Genomic DNA, 19,393 nt, shown 5'->3' with positions numbered 1-19,393 from the left:
GTTGCTCATTATTTTTGGTAACCCTCATATGTATGGTGGGTTTATATATATATTGACAATTAAATGTAACGTATATAAAGGAACCAAGAATGAAATCCTTACCAGCATTTCGAAGGGAGGTTCCACATGTACTGCAACGAAAGCACTCTGGATGAAGAGGCTTATCTTTTATTCTTACAAATACACCACTGAAAAATTAAAAATATAGATGAATTTACATTTTATATCAAGAGTTTATTAAAATTTATATTTAAATATCAGTTTTTGTATTGTATTTTGTCTTTGGCATTCTTCCCACACTGTATGAAACAGATGTGGATTTAATTCTATAGAGACCTGAGTAATTTTTATATGCTTTTCTGAAACTGTAGCCACATTAGTTTCACGTGAAGTTTGCATGGTTTTTATCTCCAGAAACTCAAATCTCATCCAGCAAAAAAAAAAAAAAAAAAAAAAAAAAACACTGTCAGAATATCAGCAATTATAAAGAACATATACTAATACTTCATAGTCTTGACTGCCTTAGGGCATAACATTTTCAAAGTGTTGCAGGGTTCAAAGTTTTAAAGACTGAAGACAGCTTCATCAGAAATTGACCAATTTGCCAGTGTAAAAAAAAAAAAAGTCTGCAAGAATTCCTCTTAATGGGATTTGGATTTGTTTGTTTTCTACATGGTGTGTTTAATAACATAATATGTAATTAATATTAAGAACATTATGTTGGTGGATTGGTTAATATTAATAATAAATTATTAATAAATCAGCCAAAAAAAAGACAAGAAAAGAAAAAAAAAAAACCTTTCTGCATTACCTGTCCTTCCCCTCTAATAATCTGCCAAATTCTTCCTTACTAATAATAATATCCAATTCAAACTATCCATTTGCACAACACCAGATAAAATTTTTTTCCAACAATCCTATTCTCTGGCTCAAAGCAAATTTCTAACACCTGTCCTGCAACTAACCTTTAAACAAAGTAAACTGCAGCCATTATCAATTCACTGCAGGATGGAAGCCTCCTTAACAATTCTGTTGAGAGAACTGGACCACAATTTGCCACACTAGTCCAGTGCAGGTTGGTAGATTGACCGTATTTAGCAGTCAGGGGCTTGAATCCCGGCCTACTCAAAAAGTGTTTGCTACTGCACTCTGGCCCCTGACCACTCGGCTATGCAACTATCCTTACTCACTTTAAATTTATGCCTCCTGATGTGTTTTCTGAGCAAGAGTAAGGATGCACAATGTTTAACTTATTTGATCCAAAGCCTTAAATACCTCAATCAGAACTCTTTGCAGGTGCCTAGTTACCAGATGCTGAAATTTGCAGAACTGAAGCTTTTTTTGGTAAGAGTAGCCTATATTGCCTTCACTAATCTAGTTGCTCTTCTCTGCACCCATTTCAACAGATCCTTAAACTGAGGATTTCAGACCTGTATGCAACACTCAAGATGTAACCTTAACATTTCCTTATACAGCAGAATAATTACCTCCTTGTTCCTGCTGCCAAATTGCTGTACATCATTCACAAAGCCCATTCAGCTGTCCTAGCAGCCCATCTTCATTGCTCAGAGAACTCCATGTCTGACTGCACAATTAGCATTAGCATTAGTTCAGGCACATAAGGCAAGAAAGCAAGCATATAGAGCATTAAAAAAAAAAAAAAATCCCCATTTCACTCATCCAGTCACTCCAAATGTTTGTCAAGTTCAGCCTTAAATTTATTTAAGCAATCAACTTCCACAACAGCAGATGGAAGTCTGTTCCAGCAATCAACTACCGGTTGGCTAAAGGCAAGCTTCCACACATCTATTCTACAACTGTCATTCCTCAATTTGAATCTATACCCCCTCAGGTTCTTAATCCCGGCAAGTGAAAGTATCCCATCAGCATTGAGCCTGCTCAAACCATTCAATGCCTTGTACACCTTAATCAGATCACCTCACAGGTGCCTAGTCTCCAGGTGCTGGAGACTAGGCATCTGTCTAATTCTATAAGTTGCAGCAACTTACAGAATTTAAGCCTCTCGTGGTAAGAGAACCCCTTTGTTCCTCTCACCAATCTTGTTGCCTTTCTCTGTACTTGTTCTATCAACTCTACATCCTTCTTAAAATGAGGCCTCTGGACCTGTATGCAGTACTCAAGGTGTGGCCTGGCCATTGCCGTATACAAAGGTATAATCACCTCCTTGTCTCTGCTAGCAAAATTCCTATATATCATTGACAAAACTCCATGCCCTGCTCTGGCAGCCTGTCTGCACTGCTCAGAGAACTTCATAACTTAATGCACAATTATCCCCTCCCCCAGTCTTTTTCATTCTCTACCTCCCTGAGTGTAGTACCACACAGTTGGTATGTTTCTCTTGGGTTGCTCTACTCATATGCAGTATACTTTGCATTTGTCAATGTTAAACTTCAGTTGCCACTTCTTAGCCTGTCTGCCTAACATTTCTAGATCCTGTTGCAGTAGCATACTGTCTTTACTATCATTAACAACCCTGCCAACTTTTATATCATCTGCAAACTTGAACATTAAGCCTGATATACCTTCATTGGTATCATTAATAAATACACAAAACAACAATGGGCCCAGGACTGAACCCTGGGGGACTCCACTAATAATATTAGTCCACGGAGAGCAGTGTCCATTTATTACCACTCTCTGCCATCTCCCACTCAACCATCCCTTTATCCATTGCATCAACTTGCTCTTAATGTCATTTGTCTATACTAAACACAGAAGTCTTCCATTTGCAACAGTATCAAAAGCTTTCCTGAAATCGAAGTATATGATATCAAAATTATTTTTTGCATCCAGTTCTTTGTGACTACATTTTAACATCCAATCAAATAGGCCAGACAAGAATTCCCCTTAACAAACCCATGCTGTCTCTGAACTATTACTGCAGTCTTGTCTAGGTGATCCTGCATCACCTCTTTAACCAGTGACTCCATTATTTTCCCCGGAACAGAAGTTAAACTAACAGGTTTATAATTGTTTGCGTCACCCTTTGAAACCCCTGTTTTTAAGAATTGGGGATATATTTGCACATCTCTAGTCCATGGGGACCTCCCCCTGAATCTATGGATGCTCTCATAATTATGGCTAAGGGTTTGCTTACTTCCCTTGCTGCCTCCTGCAATATAACTGGATAGATTCCATTTGCCCCAGGTGCCTTTTTTTATGTTTGACTTCAACAATTTCTCCTTCACTTTGCTCTCTGTTATTACAAAATCATTTAGCTCCCTGTTGGAGTTTAGTAAACTTCTGTCCTTCCCCTTCCTTACAGAATTCCTCATGTGCGAATGTAGATTCAAAATACTGATTCAGTTTGTCAGCTATCTGAGTAGGATCATCAACGGTCGAACCACCAACATCGTGGGCCAACCTGATTCATCCCCTTCTTTCTAGAGTTTACACAAGTAAAGAAGTCTGTTTTGATTTGCATCCTTTGCTAAGGATTTCTTGTAATCAGCTTTGCTTGCCTAACCTCCTTTGTGACTTGATTACAGACTAGATTATATCTGCTATAGGCTTCTGTGTCACCAGCTAATTTATATGCATCCCACACATTTTTCTTCTCTGCCATGAGTCAGTTCATCTGACATCCATTTAGGCCTAAATCTTGAACAGTATTTCTTACTTGGTATGAAAAGCCTAGTAGCTTCCAAGATTAATTCCCTGAAGGCATCCCATTTAGAATTCACTGTTTTTAACATCATCAGTTAATCCCACTATAGAATTCAAAAACTGCCTGAGACCACTTTAGTCACCTTTACAAAAACCCTTCCCTTTACACCCTTGATGGTAGTTATATATTTAAGTGAATCCCAAATCAGTAGACTGATCACTGTCACCTAGTGGTTCCATTATCTGCAAATTTCTAATGTATACTTAATCACTGCTGATAATCAGGTCAAGAGTATTACCCCCTTTGGTTGCACCTCAAACATGTTGCTGTAGCAATTATCCTAGATCTTTTGCGTTCTCTTCACCTTGAGTGAGATACTATGTGGTATCTCACCTTGAGTGAGATACCACATAGTATTTTATTCTGGAATTATTTCTACTCATATGCAGCACCTTGCATTTGTAGTAGTAGTGGTATGTGATGCAAGAAAGCAAGTGTATGAGCTTATGCAGCATCAGGCAAAAAAAAAAAAAAAAAAAAAATATCACACCATTCCCTTCAAATGCCTGGCCAGTTCCTCCTTAAATTTATTTAACCTATCAACTTCCAAAACGACAGATGGAAGTTTATTCCAGCAATTAACCACCCGCTGGCTAAAGGCAAATTTCTGCACATCTATTCTACATCTGACTTTTCTTAATTTGAATTTATGCCCCTTAGGTTCGTAATCTGAACAAGTGGAAGGATCCCATCAGAATTCAGCATGCTCAACCCATTCAAGGCCTTACAGAACTTAAGCCTCTCTTGGTTAGAGGATCCCTTCATTAACCTCACCAATCTTGTTTCCCTTCTCTGTACACGCTCAAGCAAATCTACATCCTTCCTAAAATGAGGCCTCCAGACCTGTACGCAGTACTCAAGGCGTGCCCTGACCATTCCCTTATACAGAGGGACAATCACCTTTTCCCTGCTAGAAAAATTCCTATATATCATTGACAAAACCCCATGACCTGCCCTGGCAGCCTGTCTACATTGCTCAGAAAACTTCATATCTGACTGCACAATTACTCCCAGGTCTTTTTCATTTTCTACCACCTTAAGTGTAGTATCACACAGTTGGTACATTTCTCTGGGGGTTACTTCTACCCAAATGCAGTACATTGCATTTGTCAAGGTTAAATTTCAGTTGCAACTTCTTAGCCCATCCGCCCAAATTATCTAGATCCTGTTGCAGTAGCACATTGCCATTACTGTCATTAACAACCCTGCCAACCTTTGTATCATCTGCAAACTTCGACACTAAGCCTGATATACCTTCATCAATATCATTGATAAATATACAAAACAACAGAGGATCCAACACCGAACCCTGTGGGACTCCACTAATAACATTAATCCACGAAAAGCAGCACCAATTGATTACCACCCTCTGTCTTCTCCCACTCAACCATCCTTTTATCCATTGTAATAACTTACTCTTAATACCATTCTGCTCCAATTTGTACAATAGTCTTCCATGCGCAACAGTGTCAAAAGCTTTCTTGAAATCCAAATATATGATATCAAAATTATTTTTTGCATCCAGTTCCTTTGTAACCACATCATAATATCCTATCAAATTTGTCAGACAAGACTTTCCCTTAACAAACCCATGCTGTGTCTGAATTATTGCTGCAGTCTTGTCTAAATGATCCTGCAATACATCTTTAACCAGTGACTCCATTATTTTACCTGGAACAGAAGTTAAACTTACTGGTCTGTAATTACTCGTGTCACCCTTTGATCCCTCTTTGTGAATTGGGGATACATTTGCACATCTCCAGTCCGTGGGACCTCCCCTGAGTCCAAGGATGCTCTCATAATTGTCAATGTTAATCATCAATTACTACTTCTCAGCCCATCTGCCTAGTTTTTCTAGATCTTGTTGCAGTAGCATTTCCTGATTACCGTCATTAACCATCATACCAACCTTCATATCAACCGCAACTTTAGACACTAAGTCTGATATAACTTCCTCAATATGATTAATAAATATTGAAAACAATGAGCTTAGCACTAAACCCTGAGGGACTCCATTAATAACATTAGTCTAAGAAAAGCACTGGCCATTAATAACTACTATCTTCTTCCAATCAACCACACCTTTATTCATAGCAGTAACTTTCCCCTAATGCCACACTGCTCCAATTTGTACATCTTTTTTTTATGGAATAGTATTAAAAGCTTTTCAGAAATCTCAGTAAAAATAATGCCAAAAATAATTTTGACATCATATATGTCAAAATTATTTTTTGCATCCAGTTCCTTTGTTACTGCATCACAGTATCTAAGCAGATTGATTAGTTGGTTAGAGAAGTAATGCAAGACCATCTGTCTAGATCAGGGATTGTCAACCTTTTAATACCTACCGCCCACTTTTTTATCTTTATTGATGGTAAAATTTCCTTACTGCCCACCAGTGCCGCCCGCCCTCGTTGTGCACACTAAACTCGTGCCTTTGGCTATGGAGCTCATTCGTTGCTCCCTCATCCATGAGTATACTTCGAGAAGTGTCCGGTGAATTGTTATCTATATTCAAAGTTTGGAGATGGAATTCAAAAGTAAATTGCAAAAGCATATTTTAAAAAGTCAAACTCGCAAAGTTGTTAGCAATGTATTCGATATATGGAGGAAGAACAAAATTTGTAATGGACAAAAACCCCCACCACCCACCATGAAAGCTTGAATTGCCCACTAGTGGGCAGTAGGGACCAGGCTGATGGTCACTGGTCTAGATGGTCTTGCATTATTTTTATAACTGGACTTCATTAGTTTCCCTAGAAAAGAAGTCAAGCTTATAAGTACACTCATTTCATCCTTTGTTCCTTTTATGAGCTAGAGATATTTGTAGAGCTACAATCCATAGAGACCTCCTCTGAATCCAAGGATGCATACATAATTATGGCTGAAGGTTTGTTACTTCTTTTAATATAACTGGATATATCTCATCAGTCCAAGATGCCTTATTTGCTCATAGCCTCAGTTTCTCTTCCATTTTCTCCTTAGTTATCATAAAATCATTTAGCTCCCTGTTAAAGTTTGATAAACTTATGGCATTCCCATCTCAAAAAGAGTTCCTGACTGTAGATGCAAAATATCTACTTAGCTTGGCAGCAACCTGAACGGCATCATCAATAATTTTGTGTTCTCTTAACTCTTAAAATAAATATTTACAAAATACAGGGTCCTCCATGAGTATAGCGATTTTGTCACTTGTTTGGAAAGGTCTCGATTCAAGTCTCATTGCAGACAGGAGAAATTTCTAAGGAATAGCTTTTGAATTTCAAAAAGCTAGGGATTATGCATTTGTAAGCAGTAGGAAATCAGGAGTTTTTTTGGAGACAAAAAAAAAAAAAAAACAGGCATAAAACAGTTGTTTTTGCAAAAAAGCAAAAGTGCTTTCCAAAAAACAGAAGAAAAACAGGAGATTTTTTAAAATTCACACTGCACTAAAAATTAAATTTTACTGGGGAAAAAACACTTTATATTAAAATACAGCCATAAGATTGTTTACCAAAAACATTATTTAAAAATAGTATACTTTTAAACATCAGCAGGTTACCTATAATTTTTCTGTCTGTGGATTTTTGTTTGACTATTCTGTTAGCCATCAATTTATTTTGACAGCTTCAAGAAAAATATTGCAGACTGCACTACCTCCAACTGAAGTAGCTCTGCAAGCTTTACAATCTTATCTGTAATCTGTTCATATGATTTGTCTTTTTCAAATCCTTTGAAGATTTTTATATGCTGTGGGCATATTTTCTTCCATATGCCATTTAAACAACTTTTAGTAATTTCCACCCAAGCCTTATTAATGTTTAAGATGGAAAGGTAAATTTGTAAGATTTCCAAAAGTCTCTTAACATTAAATTTTTCTCACCTTCTACTGCAGACAATGCCTGAGCAAATGTTGTGTATAAATAGTATGCTTTGAAATTTGAAATAACACTTTGATCCATAGATTGGATGAGTGAAGTCATATTTGATGATAGAAATATAGATCTCATGTTTGAATTGAAATCATCTAGGTGTGTAAGATATCCAGGAGCATTATCTAATAGAAGCAAAATCTTGAAAGAAACGTCTTTACAAAATTTTTCAACCTCGGGAATGAAGCAGCATTTAAAACAATCCTCAAGAGAGATATTGTTATCCATGCTCTCTCTGGTTCGATCAGAAATGCATGGGTAGAATGGCTTTAATGATGCCCTTGAGTGCACAAGCAGTGGTTTCAATCTCTAATCTCTTGCTGCATTAGCCCCATGTGAGAGCATTGCCCTACCTTTTGAAGCCTTGAAACCTGGCATTGTCTTTTCCTCTTTGGCAATGTATGTACAATCCAGCATTTTAAGATCAGCAATGTCATCATTGTTGATCTTAAATGCGTTGATCCTTTAACATGTTCTTTTATATGCACACTGTCCTTTAAAAAGGTATTCACTGCTGAAGCAGTGAGACCTAATTCCCATGCATTAGATGATAAACTTTGTCCTGCTTGGTACTTGTTAACAGGAGAGACTGTTTCTATAGGGATGGGATATACTTAAATAGAAAGGGTGCAAGAATATTTGCTGATACTATAGAGGCAGTGTTAGGTGGATCGGAAAACTGCTAGCTTGGGGGGGGGATTCACAGACTAAAAGGTTAAAAGCAGCCGTAGGCAGAGGTGAAGGTGATTCTTGCACAACTTCTATTAGAATAAGTAGCGACCTGGAGCGAGGGGTGCTGGAGGTTTCAGGGACTAATGGCAGTCATCGTGAAACAGGTGGGTATATAAGGGATGTGTCAGGGTAACTAGGAATAGGTGCATGTATGCTTGCATGTATACCAATGCTAGAAGTATAGTAAATAAATGTGATGAATTTGAAGTGCTGGTCAAGACATCAAAGGCAGATATTGTTGGGATATCAGAGACGTGGTGTCACACAGACATAAGCAGTGTAGAATTGGAATTTGGGGACTACAATGTCTACAGAAAGGATAGAAAGGGAGGAGGTGTTATGCTGTTAATTAAGAAAAACAAAATCAAAAGAAGTGCACCCTGGGGGCTCACATCTGGTGAGTATAGGCTTGGCACACCCAGGGTCCTGAGCCGGATATCATCATTCTTCTCTTTCTTGGTGATTCCTTTCTACCTCTCCCCCTCTCTGGGTAACTCAGGAATTTTTTTTTTTTTTGGCTGGTGCAGCATAAGCCTCAGGCTTCCTTGCACCATATAGCTAATAATAATAAATTTGATGAATTTGAAGTGTTGGTCAAGACATCAAAGGCAGATACTGTTGGGATATCAGAGACATGGTGTCACACTGATATTAGGAATGCAGAATTGGAATTTGGGGAGTACAATGTGTAAAAAAAGGATAGGAAGGGAGGAGGAGGTGTCATGCTGTTAATTAAAAAAACAAAATCAAAAGAAGTGCATCCAGTTGATATAGATGAACAGTGTACTGTTGAGTCAGTTTGGTGTGACATAAGCACTGTGAAAGCAAAAATAAGAGTAGGAGTGTGTTATAGGCCTAATGACTCAAATGAGTACAATGAACAAGTGTACAGAGAAATATAGTGGGCTAGTAAATCAGAATGTCTTATAATGGGGGATTAACTTCCCAGATATTGACTGGAACTTGTGAGTTGATGACTAACACACTAGTAAGGTTTTTGTGGATTTATTGGATGACTGATTTCTGGAGCAGCATGTTCGAGAAGCAACCAGAGAGGGTAATATTCTTGATCTGGTTATCAGCAGTGATCATTCGCATTATGAATTTGCAGATAAAGGAACCACAAGTTGGCAGTAATCACGGTGTACTGATGTGGGATTTACTTAAAGATATAATTACCATCAGGGATAAAGGAAAGGGTTTTTGCTTCCGTAAAGGTGAGTACAGTGGTCTCAGACAGTTTTTAAATTCTGTACAGTGGGATCAACTGACGATGTTACCAACAGTAAATTCTAAGTGGGAAGCATTCAAGGAATTAATCGTGGATACTACTAAAAGTTTCATACCTATTAAGAAATATTGTTCAAGGTTTAGGCCTAAATGGTTATCAAATGAACTAATGAGACTCATGACAGAGAAGAAAAATGCATGGGATGCATATAAATTATCAAGCTATTCAGAAGCCTATGGCAGATATAAGCTAGTCTGTAATTAGGTCACAAAGGAGGTTAGGCAGATTATGAGAAATCTTTGGCAAAGGACGCTAAGAAACACAGCAAGGATTTCTTTACTTAGAAAATAAAAAGATTCATCCCCTTCCTCTAAAAGGAAGGGGATGAATCTGATTGGTCCATTTGATATAGATGGTCCGACTGTTGATGATCCTGCTCAGATAGCAAACAAACTGAATGAGTATTTTGCATCCACATTAACACATTAGGAGTTATTAAGGTTTGAAAATGGCAGAAGGTTATCAAATTGTAGCAGGGTGCTTAATGATTTTGTAATAACTGAGAGCAAAGTGGAGGATAAATTGAAGTTAAACATAAGAAAGGCACCTGGGGGTGGATGGGATCTATCCAGTTATATTAAAGGAAGCAGCAAAGCATCTAAGCAAACCCTTAGCCATAATTATGAGAGCAGCCTTGGACTCATGGGAGGTCCCCACGGACTGGAGATGTGCAAATGTATCCCCAATTCACAAAGGGAGATCGAAGGGTAACATGAGTAATTACAGACCAGTTAGTTTAACTTCTGTTCTGGGTAAAATAATGGAGTCGCTGGTTAAAGATGCATTGCGGGTTGTTGTTATTTGGTTTTTTAGGAGCATTAGCAACTAAGGCCATATTGCTCTGGGGATATGCAGCGGTCATTCCCTGACCTTTCTCCATCCTCCGTATTTGGTTGTGACGGGTTCGAACCCCGGTCTAATCAAGAAGCATGTGCTATGCACTGCTGCTCCTGCCCACCTGGCTATGGAGGCGCCATGCATTGCAGGATCATCTAGACAAGACTGCAGCAATAATTCAGACACAGCATGGGTTTGTTAAGGGAAAGTCTTGTTTGACAAATTTGATAGGATATCATGATGTGGTTAGAAAGGAACTGGATGTAAAAAATAATTTTGATATCATATATTTGGATTTCAGGAAAGCTTTTGACACTGTTGCGCATCGAAGACTATTGTACAAATTGGAGCAGAATGGTATTAAGGATAAGTTGCTACAATGGATAAAAGGATGGTTGAGTGGGAGAAGACAGAGGTGGTAATCAATGGGTGCTACTCTTCGTGGACTAATGTTATTAGTGGAGTCCCACAGGGTCCTTGAGGTTGTCACACACTTTTGGTCCTTGAGGTTGTCACAGACATTCTCTCAGATATGCCAGACAAGCTGTTCTTGCTACCTGGGAGTCTAAAACGCTGATGGAACTGATATTCGGGTGACACTCAAGTCAAGTGGACCCAATTTCGGCGAAGTCCGGACGGTCTATGACAGCCAAATCCTCTGCTTGCACCTTCACAATGGTGGGACTGTTAGTAATCCTGGGTATAACCTTCATGCACAAGTACATGGTGGGTGACCACCCAGGTGTGAACCAACGTAAGCAGAGGTCGAGGTGTGGCGCCCACACCACATGGAGGAACACCGCCCCTCTATGTTACCAGGCAGTACTAGGTGGTAGATGACTCATCAACCGGTGAAATACCACCACTTTGCTTATTGGAGGCTTGACATAGTGGAACCCGTGTTTATTCTCTAGAGCTAAGTTCCGGCCAACCCTTCCTATCTCTTCCATCATGCAGTATGAGTGATGATTTTTGAGGTTATGATGAATGTCGTGACGAGATCCAATATTCCTTACATTTCGAGGGTACAGCTCTAAAACGGTGTTCGCAGGCCGGCCGCTAGATAGTACACCAGACCAAACCTATTGGTAACTCTCTAGGAGGCTTCCGGATCAGCTAGTGTATAATCTTGCTACCTCTACTCTGCCAGATAGTGACTGGAGGGAGTCCGAGTAGTGTGTATGCGGGGAGCATTGTCGAGGCCACGTTATGTCAAGGATCTGGGTATATTCTTACCACATGTACGCCATATCCAAAAATTTCATTACTTCATACAGCATGTCCCACCCACTTTTTCTTACTATTGAATACACCATGAATTGTCAAAATAATAGAGCAAGCGTTTATGCAGCATCAACCTTTCTGGTTGATGCTGCATAAACTCATACACTTGCTTTCTTGCAAATGTATGAGTTTTACTACTCACTACTACTACTTAATCATTCTGTCATTAACAATCCTGCCAACTTTGTATCATCTACAAACTTCGACATTAAGCCTGATATATGTTCATCAATATCATTGATGAAGGTAAATCAGGGCACTGATTATCTATCATTTATTTATTATTAGACAATCTGATATGTGATCAAATGTGTGATGGTGGTCAGCAGTCTCTCCTTTTATATAACCGTTAACAAGCACAGACCACTCTGAGAAAAATTCTACCCCATGAGCCTTGCACAATCTCTCTAGGGCCAAATTAATTGACAAGGCTCATGTACTCCCTCCTATTGTGTCTGGGTAGAATTGCAGACACTTTCAAATTTAACCCTAACTCAACTTTTTTTCAATATTATCCTGTACTTGTTAAGTAAGTTTGCAGATCGCCTACTCTTAATGTCATTAGTGTCAATGTGTACAACAATATCATCCTTTGTGCCCTTAAAAGATGATATCTGCTCTACAACATCAACTTTTGCCCCTGCAGACATACCCTGGTCCTTTTTTACACAGTATATTATCAGTCTTTCTGACAATAGTCACCAACATTAACAATGAAGTGCTGCTCAAGACATTAAAGGTGGTCGGCTGGTGTGCGAGTGACCAACCCACAAATTCCAGTCAATATCTGGAAAGTTAAAATCTCCCAATTATACCATCAATTATTTTGAAACAACTTTTAGTGGCATTCATTAGAATGAAATTTTGATATAACAAGATATAAGAAAGCAATTGCATTGTATCTGTAAATTCACAATAGTGATAGATGCTGTTATTTCAAATTAGTTGCAACATTTAAGAAAAAATTTTATTCAGAATGAATACATTTTTTTTTCCTAAACAACTTCTAATGGGTAACATCATTATCTATTGACTATAGATGCATTTAGAGGTTATATTAAAATCAACTGTTTTCAATTTTAATTAATAATATAAACCCAGGGGCTCAACATTTGGTGAGTATGGTGATTTCCTTCTCTCTCTCTCTCTCATGGTAATTCAGAAATTTTTTTTTTTTGCTGGTGCAGCATAAGCCTCAGGCTTCCTTGCACCATAGGGCTAATAATAATAAAGAATTAGTCAATTTTTTCATTAATTTAACTTTATAAACAACAGATACATACATAATAACTTTTCCACATTCAGCACATTGGTTTTGATTTACAATTTCTGATTTTTCAGATGGTGGTTTCAGAATGGGAGCTTCAACATGTTGAGTGGCTGGTGGTGGTGGTGGTGTAGGCACGGGAGATTCTATATTTAAAAAAAATACAGAAACATGAGATTTTTTCCACAAAACTGAACTTATGTTAAAATAATGTAAATCAGACTATTCTTTTATTATTTTATACCAGGAATTTTTTATGTACTGTACTCTGATTTAGCTGTATGTTGCTTGGCAGCATTTTCACCACTCCATTGATAGTGTGATGCAGGCAAGGCAAAATGCCATGTGAGTACATTTCTTTTAACTGCAAATTAGAAATTAATTTCCTTAATTAATCCACATTTTCCTAAACTAACTGGATGTAACAGTTTCATTAAGATAAAGCTTGGTGAGGTGAAGTAAGAAACAAGGAAAAAAAACAGGCAGTTCATTAGCAATAACGGTAGTAGCAGTACGTAAAATGCATATGCAGCAAGCCCCTTTTGTAAACTTGGAATCCCAGACAGAGTTCAACTTTTGTTATTCTTATTTTTGTTTGATGTTAAAATGTGCCAAAGCACTAATTCTTGGTAAAGTGTGTCACACATTGCTATTGCTCCTGTTCTAATCTGACCTTCAAACAGGAGCAGCTAATTTTACTGTTATCAGTAAATGAAGAAAACCCCAAAATTCATTTTTATATAGAGTTAATTTTTTAATCATTACTTTTAAATGATATTAAAGCTTATCAATTTTGGTAAGAATTTTGAAATTTTCTTAAAGTCACTCTGTGAATTCCCCTTGCTCTTAAAAAGACACTGAATTTTGGCAAAAGGTATCATGTTCTTCTTGAACTCACAGCTAGAATGGGAGATGTCTAGCTGTCAAACATGATTAGTGAAAGCAGCAAGAACTATCATCAGAAATGTCACATAACCAATCACATATGATCAATAACAAGAGTAACAATACAGAAGAAAAAAAAAAAAATGATTAGTACTCTTGCTGTTCCTTAGTACAGTCTACAAAAAAATCTCCCTAAAAATATAAAGTATTTCAACTTAATTTACAATAAATAACTGTTAAATCAGTTCTAGGTACTGATCCTATGAAGAATTTATTAAAATTTTGTGATAACTTTAATAATAAGCAGAAATTTTCTACTCTAGTTTAGAAGCAAAAACAAAACTTACGCAAGGTATTTCATATGTTTGTGTTCAATAAAATAAAATAATTCATAAAACTTGATCATTAAAGTTCATGTTTTCAAAATTATTTCAAATAAAAATTAATCCTAATTAAAGAAAGGCAAGTTTGCTGGCTTACTTCTTCCTTACCAGTGATATTTCTCATCATCCAAATCACTTTAAAATGATTATTTCACTCTATTTTTAGTAGTGATTTCAGTCAAATCTTTCTCTCTCCTCTCCAAGTCTATTTGAATTAGCCACTTAAATGAAATTTTAAAATTTCATTTACACTGACAGAAAATAACAGATACCAACCTATCTAAAGATATCATATACAGGTAGCCATCAACTGGAGTGATATTTTGCTCCAAAAAAAATATTGCACAATCCAAAATTGCATTAAGTGAAACTAGGAATCCATGCAAATAAGGTGTTCTGTTCAGTTTCCAAAAAAACTTTTCTTTAAAATGTGTAGTATATTGAATGGCATAAGACTTCTTTGTACACCAGAATCCTAAGGAGGAAAACAACATTGATTTGATTATTGGCAGAGATTAATCATGTATTTAAAATCTTCAGTTGAAGGAACTACTAAGTAGCAGTGATCATATTGAATTGATGTGATATTTCTTTAAGGGTAAAGACAAGAGGTTTGCTTCTGCAAAGTTGATTGCAATGGATTTAGATTTTTTTTTTTTTTTAGCAGTGGGACAGATTGATACTGGTGGTGGTGGTGGGTATGGGTGGCTGCTCAAATGCCTTGCTCCTATTGAAGCCTCACAGCTAAAAAATTAAGACCAGCTTAGAGAAATGACCAAAAATACATTTAACCTTCAGAAAATTCAGTACAACAAAATGTATAATAATTAAAAATGCAATGTATATTTTTAAGTAACTAAATAATACTTTAACATAAAAATTTACTGCATGTATTGAAAAATAAGCTTACAAAATCATTAATTTCCAATTTATGATTTCATTAATTATTACAGGAAACATGCTAGCAAGCTGAATACTGTTTAAATGAAACCAATTTACACTACAATACCATAATCACAACTTGGTGATGGTTTCTTTACCAATGGAGCTCTTTCCTCATGGCCATTCTTAGCCTTGTGTTGTTTGGCATGACAAGAATGTGAAATGAGATGATCTGTGAGATTTCTATTCTTCTTTTCATTGGTTGGATTACTGTTTTTAATCTTCTAATGTCAACTTTTTCTCAGATCTTGTCAGTGAAATTATTCTTGTAGGGATGAAATCCTTTATTTCATGCTCTACCTTAATTTTTTCCTTTATCTAAACCTTGATATTCCAATAAATGTCCTAAGGCTGTTCAAGACAAGAATGTTGCATATCACAGTTGACTCACTGTTTGTTTGTTTGTTATTTGGTTTTTAGGAGCATTAGCAACTAAGGCCATATTGCTCTGGGAATATGCGGTGGTCATTCCCTGACCTTTCCGCATCCTCCGTATTTGGTGGCGACGGGCTCAAACCCCGGTCTAATCAAGAAGAGTGTGCTACGTACTGCTGCTCCTTCCCACCTGGCTACGGAGACGCTCAGTTGACTTGCATCCAAATTTCCAGATTCATTTCCTGCCTACACTAAAGCTCGCAACAATTGTTAAGTTTATTAATCAAACTAAACTAGATTTTGTACAAGCTAACAGTAGAAAACTTGCTTCTTGTCCAAATAATAGTCACTCATTCTGATCTCTTGCCAAAGCTAGTGGCTGCAACTTTTGCCCATCTATACATCCACTTCTGTTAAAACCTGGTGGTCTTTGTTTGTTTGTTATTTGGTTTTTAGGAGCATTAGCAACTAAGGCCATATTGCTCCAGGGATATGCAGTGGTCATTCTCTGACCTTTCTGCATCCTCCGTATTTGGTGGTCACAGGCTCAAACCCCAGTTTAATCAAGAAGCGTGTGCTACGCACTGCTGCTCCTGCCCACGGAGGCACCCACCTCCTGTGATCTCCCATCAAAAGGATGTCAGAATTTTGAACAATTGTGATGCCAAGGCTACAGGTCCTGATGGCATTTCTCCACTTCTTTATTCCATCAGTATTTTTCCTTCTACTTGGAAATTTGCTTGTATCCAGCCAGTTCTTGAAAAGAGTGATAAATCCCTTTCATTCAAGTATCATCCCATTACACTCACCCCTACGCTTTCCAAAGTAATAGAGAAATCCATCAATCCCTAAACTATCTTGAAATCTTCCATCTGATCAATGGTCACCAGTATGGATTCTGTCAGTACCCCTCCACTGGTGATACATTTGCTTATTACCCATCTATAGACAAGCTCAATGAAACTCAGCAGTTGCTCCTAACATTTTTAAGGCTTTTGATTGTGTTTGGAATAAATGTCTTCTAAACAAGCTTCTATCTTATGGATTGCTGACTTTTTTTTTTTTACAATTGAGTATCCAGTTTTCTCTCTGACTGCTCACTAAGGATGATGGTAGATGGCTGTCTTCCAACTTTTCCAGTAATGATGCTCCTCAAGATTCAGTTCTTTCTCCCACTCTTTTCTTCTTATTGTATATTAAAGACCTTCTTCCAATCACTGGAAGAACGCCTAACCAGATAAACTATTTTACAAAATAGTTTATCTGGTTAGGCACTCAAACTCTTCTAAATTTTGTTTAAAAAAAAAAAAAAAAAAGTTCTCCATTACTAATGAGTTATCACAAACTGATTTTGTGCCTAACTTAGTCAAAATTACCAAAATATCAAATACGTATTTCTTTTTACCAAAGTTTAATTTTATGGTATTATGTAAAGAAATAATAATAACAACCTGAAATTTATAATGAAACATACATTTTGATTACCATGCATTTATTTTGTCTGTTTTAAGAGTAAATTAAAATTGTCTGAATATGCCATGCAAAAATATATGAATTGCTTACCTTTGTAGAAATAATTAAATAGATGCTAGAGGTGTTGAAAGATAAAAACTGTATACTTATAAAAAGATGGCATAGTTCATAGGCAATAAAGGAGCCAGAGGGAAACATGAAATTTCTGAACAGAGATTTGCTTAAATATAGTCAATTTCCATTTAAATGAATTTGATCAAAATTTATGAATAATATTTGGTAATGCTAAGTGAAAACAACATTAGTTTTTTGATTTTGTTAGTGATTTTTTATTCTATTGCAAACAACATACCATTAAGTTGTAAATTTTTTGCATGCTCATTTTTTGGCTACTGTTATTAAAATACTTGAAAAACCTGTAGCACAACTATCAAATTCTACTGAAATTGCACAACTCAGCTAAGATTGTTCTAGATCTTTTTTGCTCTTATTTTTGCATTACATGAAAAGTTTCAATAACAAAAAAAAATGATAAAATGATATGCAGAGGTGGAGTTTCAATTCAGGACCTGGGGAGATTAAGTATGCCAGACTCCCACCCCCTATTACTGAATAAATTTAACATCTTGTAAAATGAAAACATTTCTTTTCTTAGTAAAAAACTACAATATTTATTTTTATTTAAGATAGGTCTTCTCACAGTTTATACTTAATTCTCTATTTACCTAAAAAGAGTTGGAGCTTTCTGTTTCTATATCCAGCATAATACACTCAAATCAGAATAATTTTAAAAGTAATATATCCCATTATATAAACAAGCTAATGAAAACCTTTCCTCTATTGTCACACAGTGTAATGTTTTTCACTTGGATAAATATTTCTTGAAAGGTAACTACAGAAAGATAATAAGGATGATAGCTACATCACTTTAAAGTAATTGGAATGAAAGTCTGACAGTACTTCATTTAATTTTTTCTAAGGAAATGTCTTTTCTGCTCTAAAAATAAACTGACTACAAAATGTCTGACCTTAAAATATTTTTTATCAGCATTCCTAAAAATTATTTTAAACAAGGTAACAGAACTCTAAAAGAATAGGTACAGAGTTGGTGGGTTTTAAATTGGTGGGTGTTAATTGATGGTTCATACAGCAGAAAGAACAAAAGACAGCCTGGGAAAATTCTTTTAAGAATTACATAGAACATATTAAAAAGTCAAAAACAGCCAAGTCCCAGTCCAGTTTAACTCTGCCTCTGCCATGAGAAAAATTGCAGTGTTTTTATACAAAAAATATCAAAGCTTATCTAATGTTATTTATAATAGGAATTATATTTTCAAGGCAACTATGAAACATCATTTCTTAGTTTACTTTGAAAATAAAATTGTCTGTATTTTATTAGCGAAGCAATATGTTAATTTAAGACCTTGCTGTTTCAAATATCAAAGTGAAAAGTAAATTTTAAAATTAAGACACTATTTTTCTGCTACACTGAAAAAAAAAAAAAAAAAAAAAAAAAACATTTTAATAAAATAAAAAGACATCTAAATTAATGTTTTTTCCTGCATTTTTGGTGGAAAAATAGAAAAATCATTTCTGTAATAATAAAAAGAATGGTTTTTATTAATCTCCACTTACCTAAATTTTCAGTAATAAAATCTAAAAAAAAAAAAAAAAAAAAAAAACACAAGGCCAAAACTAAAAGTTGTTCATTTAATTGCTCCTTGAAACTACAGGCAGAGACTGATAAGCAGCATTCCTTTTACCATTACCATATTTTAACTTCACACAACAATTTTAACTTATTACTTCAAAAACTGAAATAGACCATTTAGAGTTTACTCTCATTTGTGATAGAAAAAATGACCTGCTTTACTTTTATTGTTAAACTTACATTGAATGATAAATAGCAGCAAAAATCTGAATTTACAACAAAAAAAAATAAATAAATAAAAAAAATACAACAATAATGGGCAAGAAGGCATCTAATACAAAGGATAAGAAAAGTATTTACACTTGAAAGAGTGCACACTCTCTCTCTCTCTCTCTCTCTCTCTCTCTCTCTCTCTCTCTCTCTCTCTCTCACACACTCTCTTTCCCTCCCCCCCCCCCACACAGCCAAGGTGGAAACAGCCTATCCTGCCAAATGGCAAAAAACACTTTATGAAGCATGTTGGTCCACCTTTGGCTGTAATGACTGCTGAAATACATCATAGAACATTAATTTCTAGTAGAAAGATGGTTGTATTATGCTCCTTCTTTAAAGTACTTTTGAGGGACACGTTGGCCTTGCCCTAATTCCATATTCCAATTCATCCCAAAGAGGCA

General features: G+C 36.2%; 1 protein-coding gene across 4 annotated transcripts in view; it reads right to left on the bottom strand.

Moving 5' to 3' along the window:
* LOC150081675 (LIM domain-binding protein 3-like) overlaps positions 1 to 19,393 on the bottom strand; it is a 273,752-nt gene that overhangs the window by 150,234 nt on the left and 104,125 nt on the right. For all 4 annotated transcript variants that reach the window (XM_090378805.1, XM_090378806.1, XM_090378803.1 and 1 more), the window contains exons 6-7: positions 13,027 to 13,156; positions 103 to 188 (exon numbers count right to left, since the gene is read on the bottom strand). In XM_090378805.1, coding sequence (XP_090234931.1) covers positions 103 to 188; positions 13,027 to 13,156 — 216 coding nt within the window. The remainder of the gene's footprint in view (positions 1 to 102; positions 189 to 13,026; positions 13,157 to 19,393) is intronic.

This window comes from Mastigoproctus giganteus, chromosome 8, assembly GCF_048544385.1.
Source record: "Mastigoproctus giganteus isolate SK-2022 chromosome 8, ASM4854438v1, whole genome shotgun sequence".
Taxonomy (NCBI): Eukaryota; Metazoa; Arthropoda; class Arachnida; order Uropygi; family Thelyphonidae; genus Mastigoproctus; species Mastigoproctus giganteus.
The sequence above is the reverse complement of the archived record's forward strand: the minus strand, read 5'-3'. Positions and strand labels throughout refer to the sequence as shown.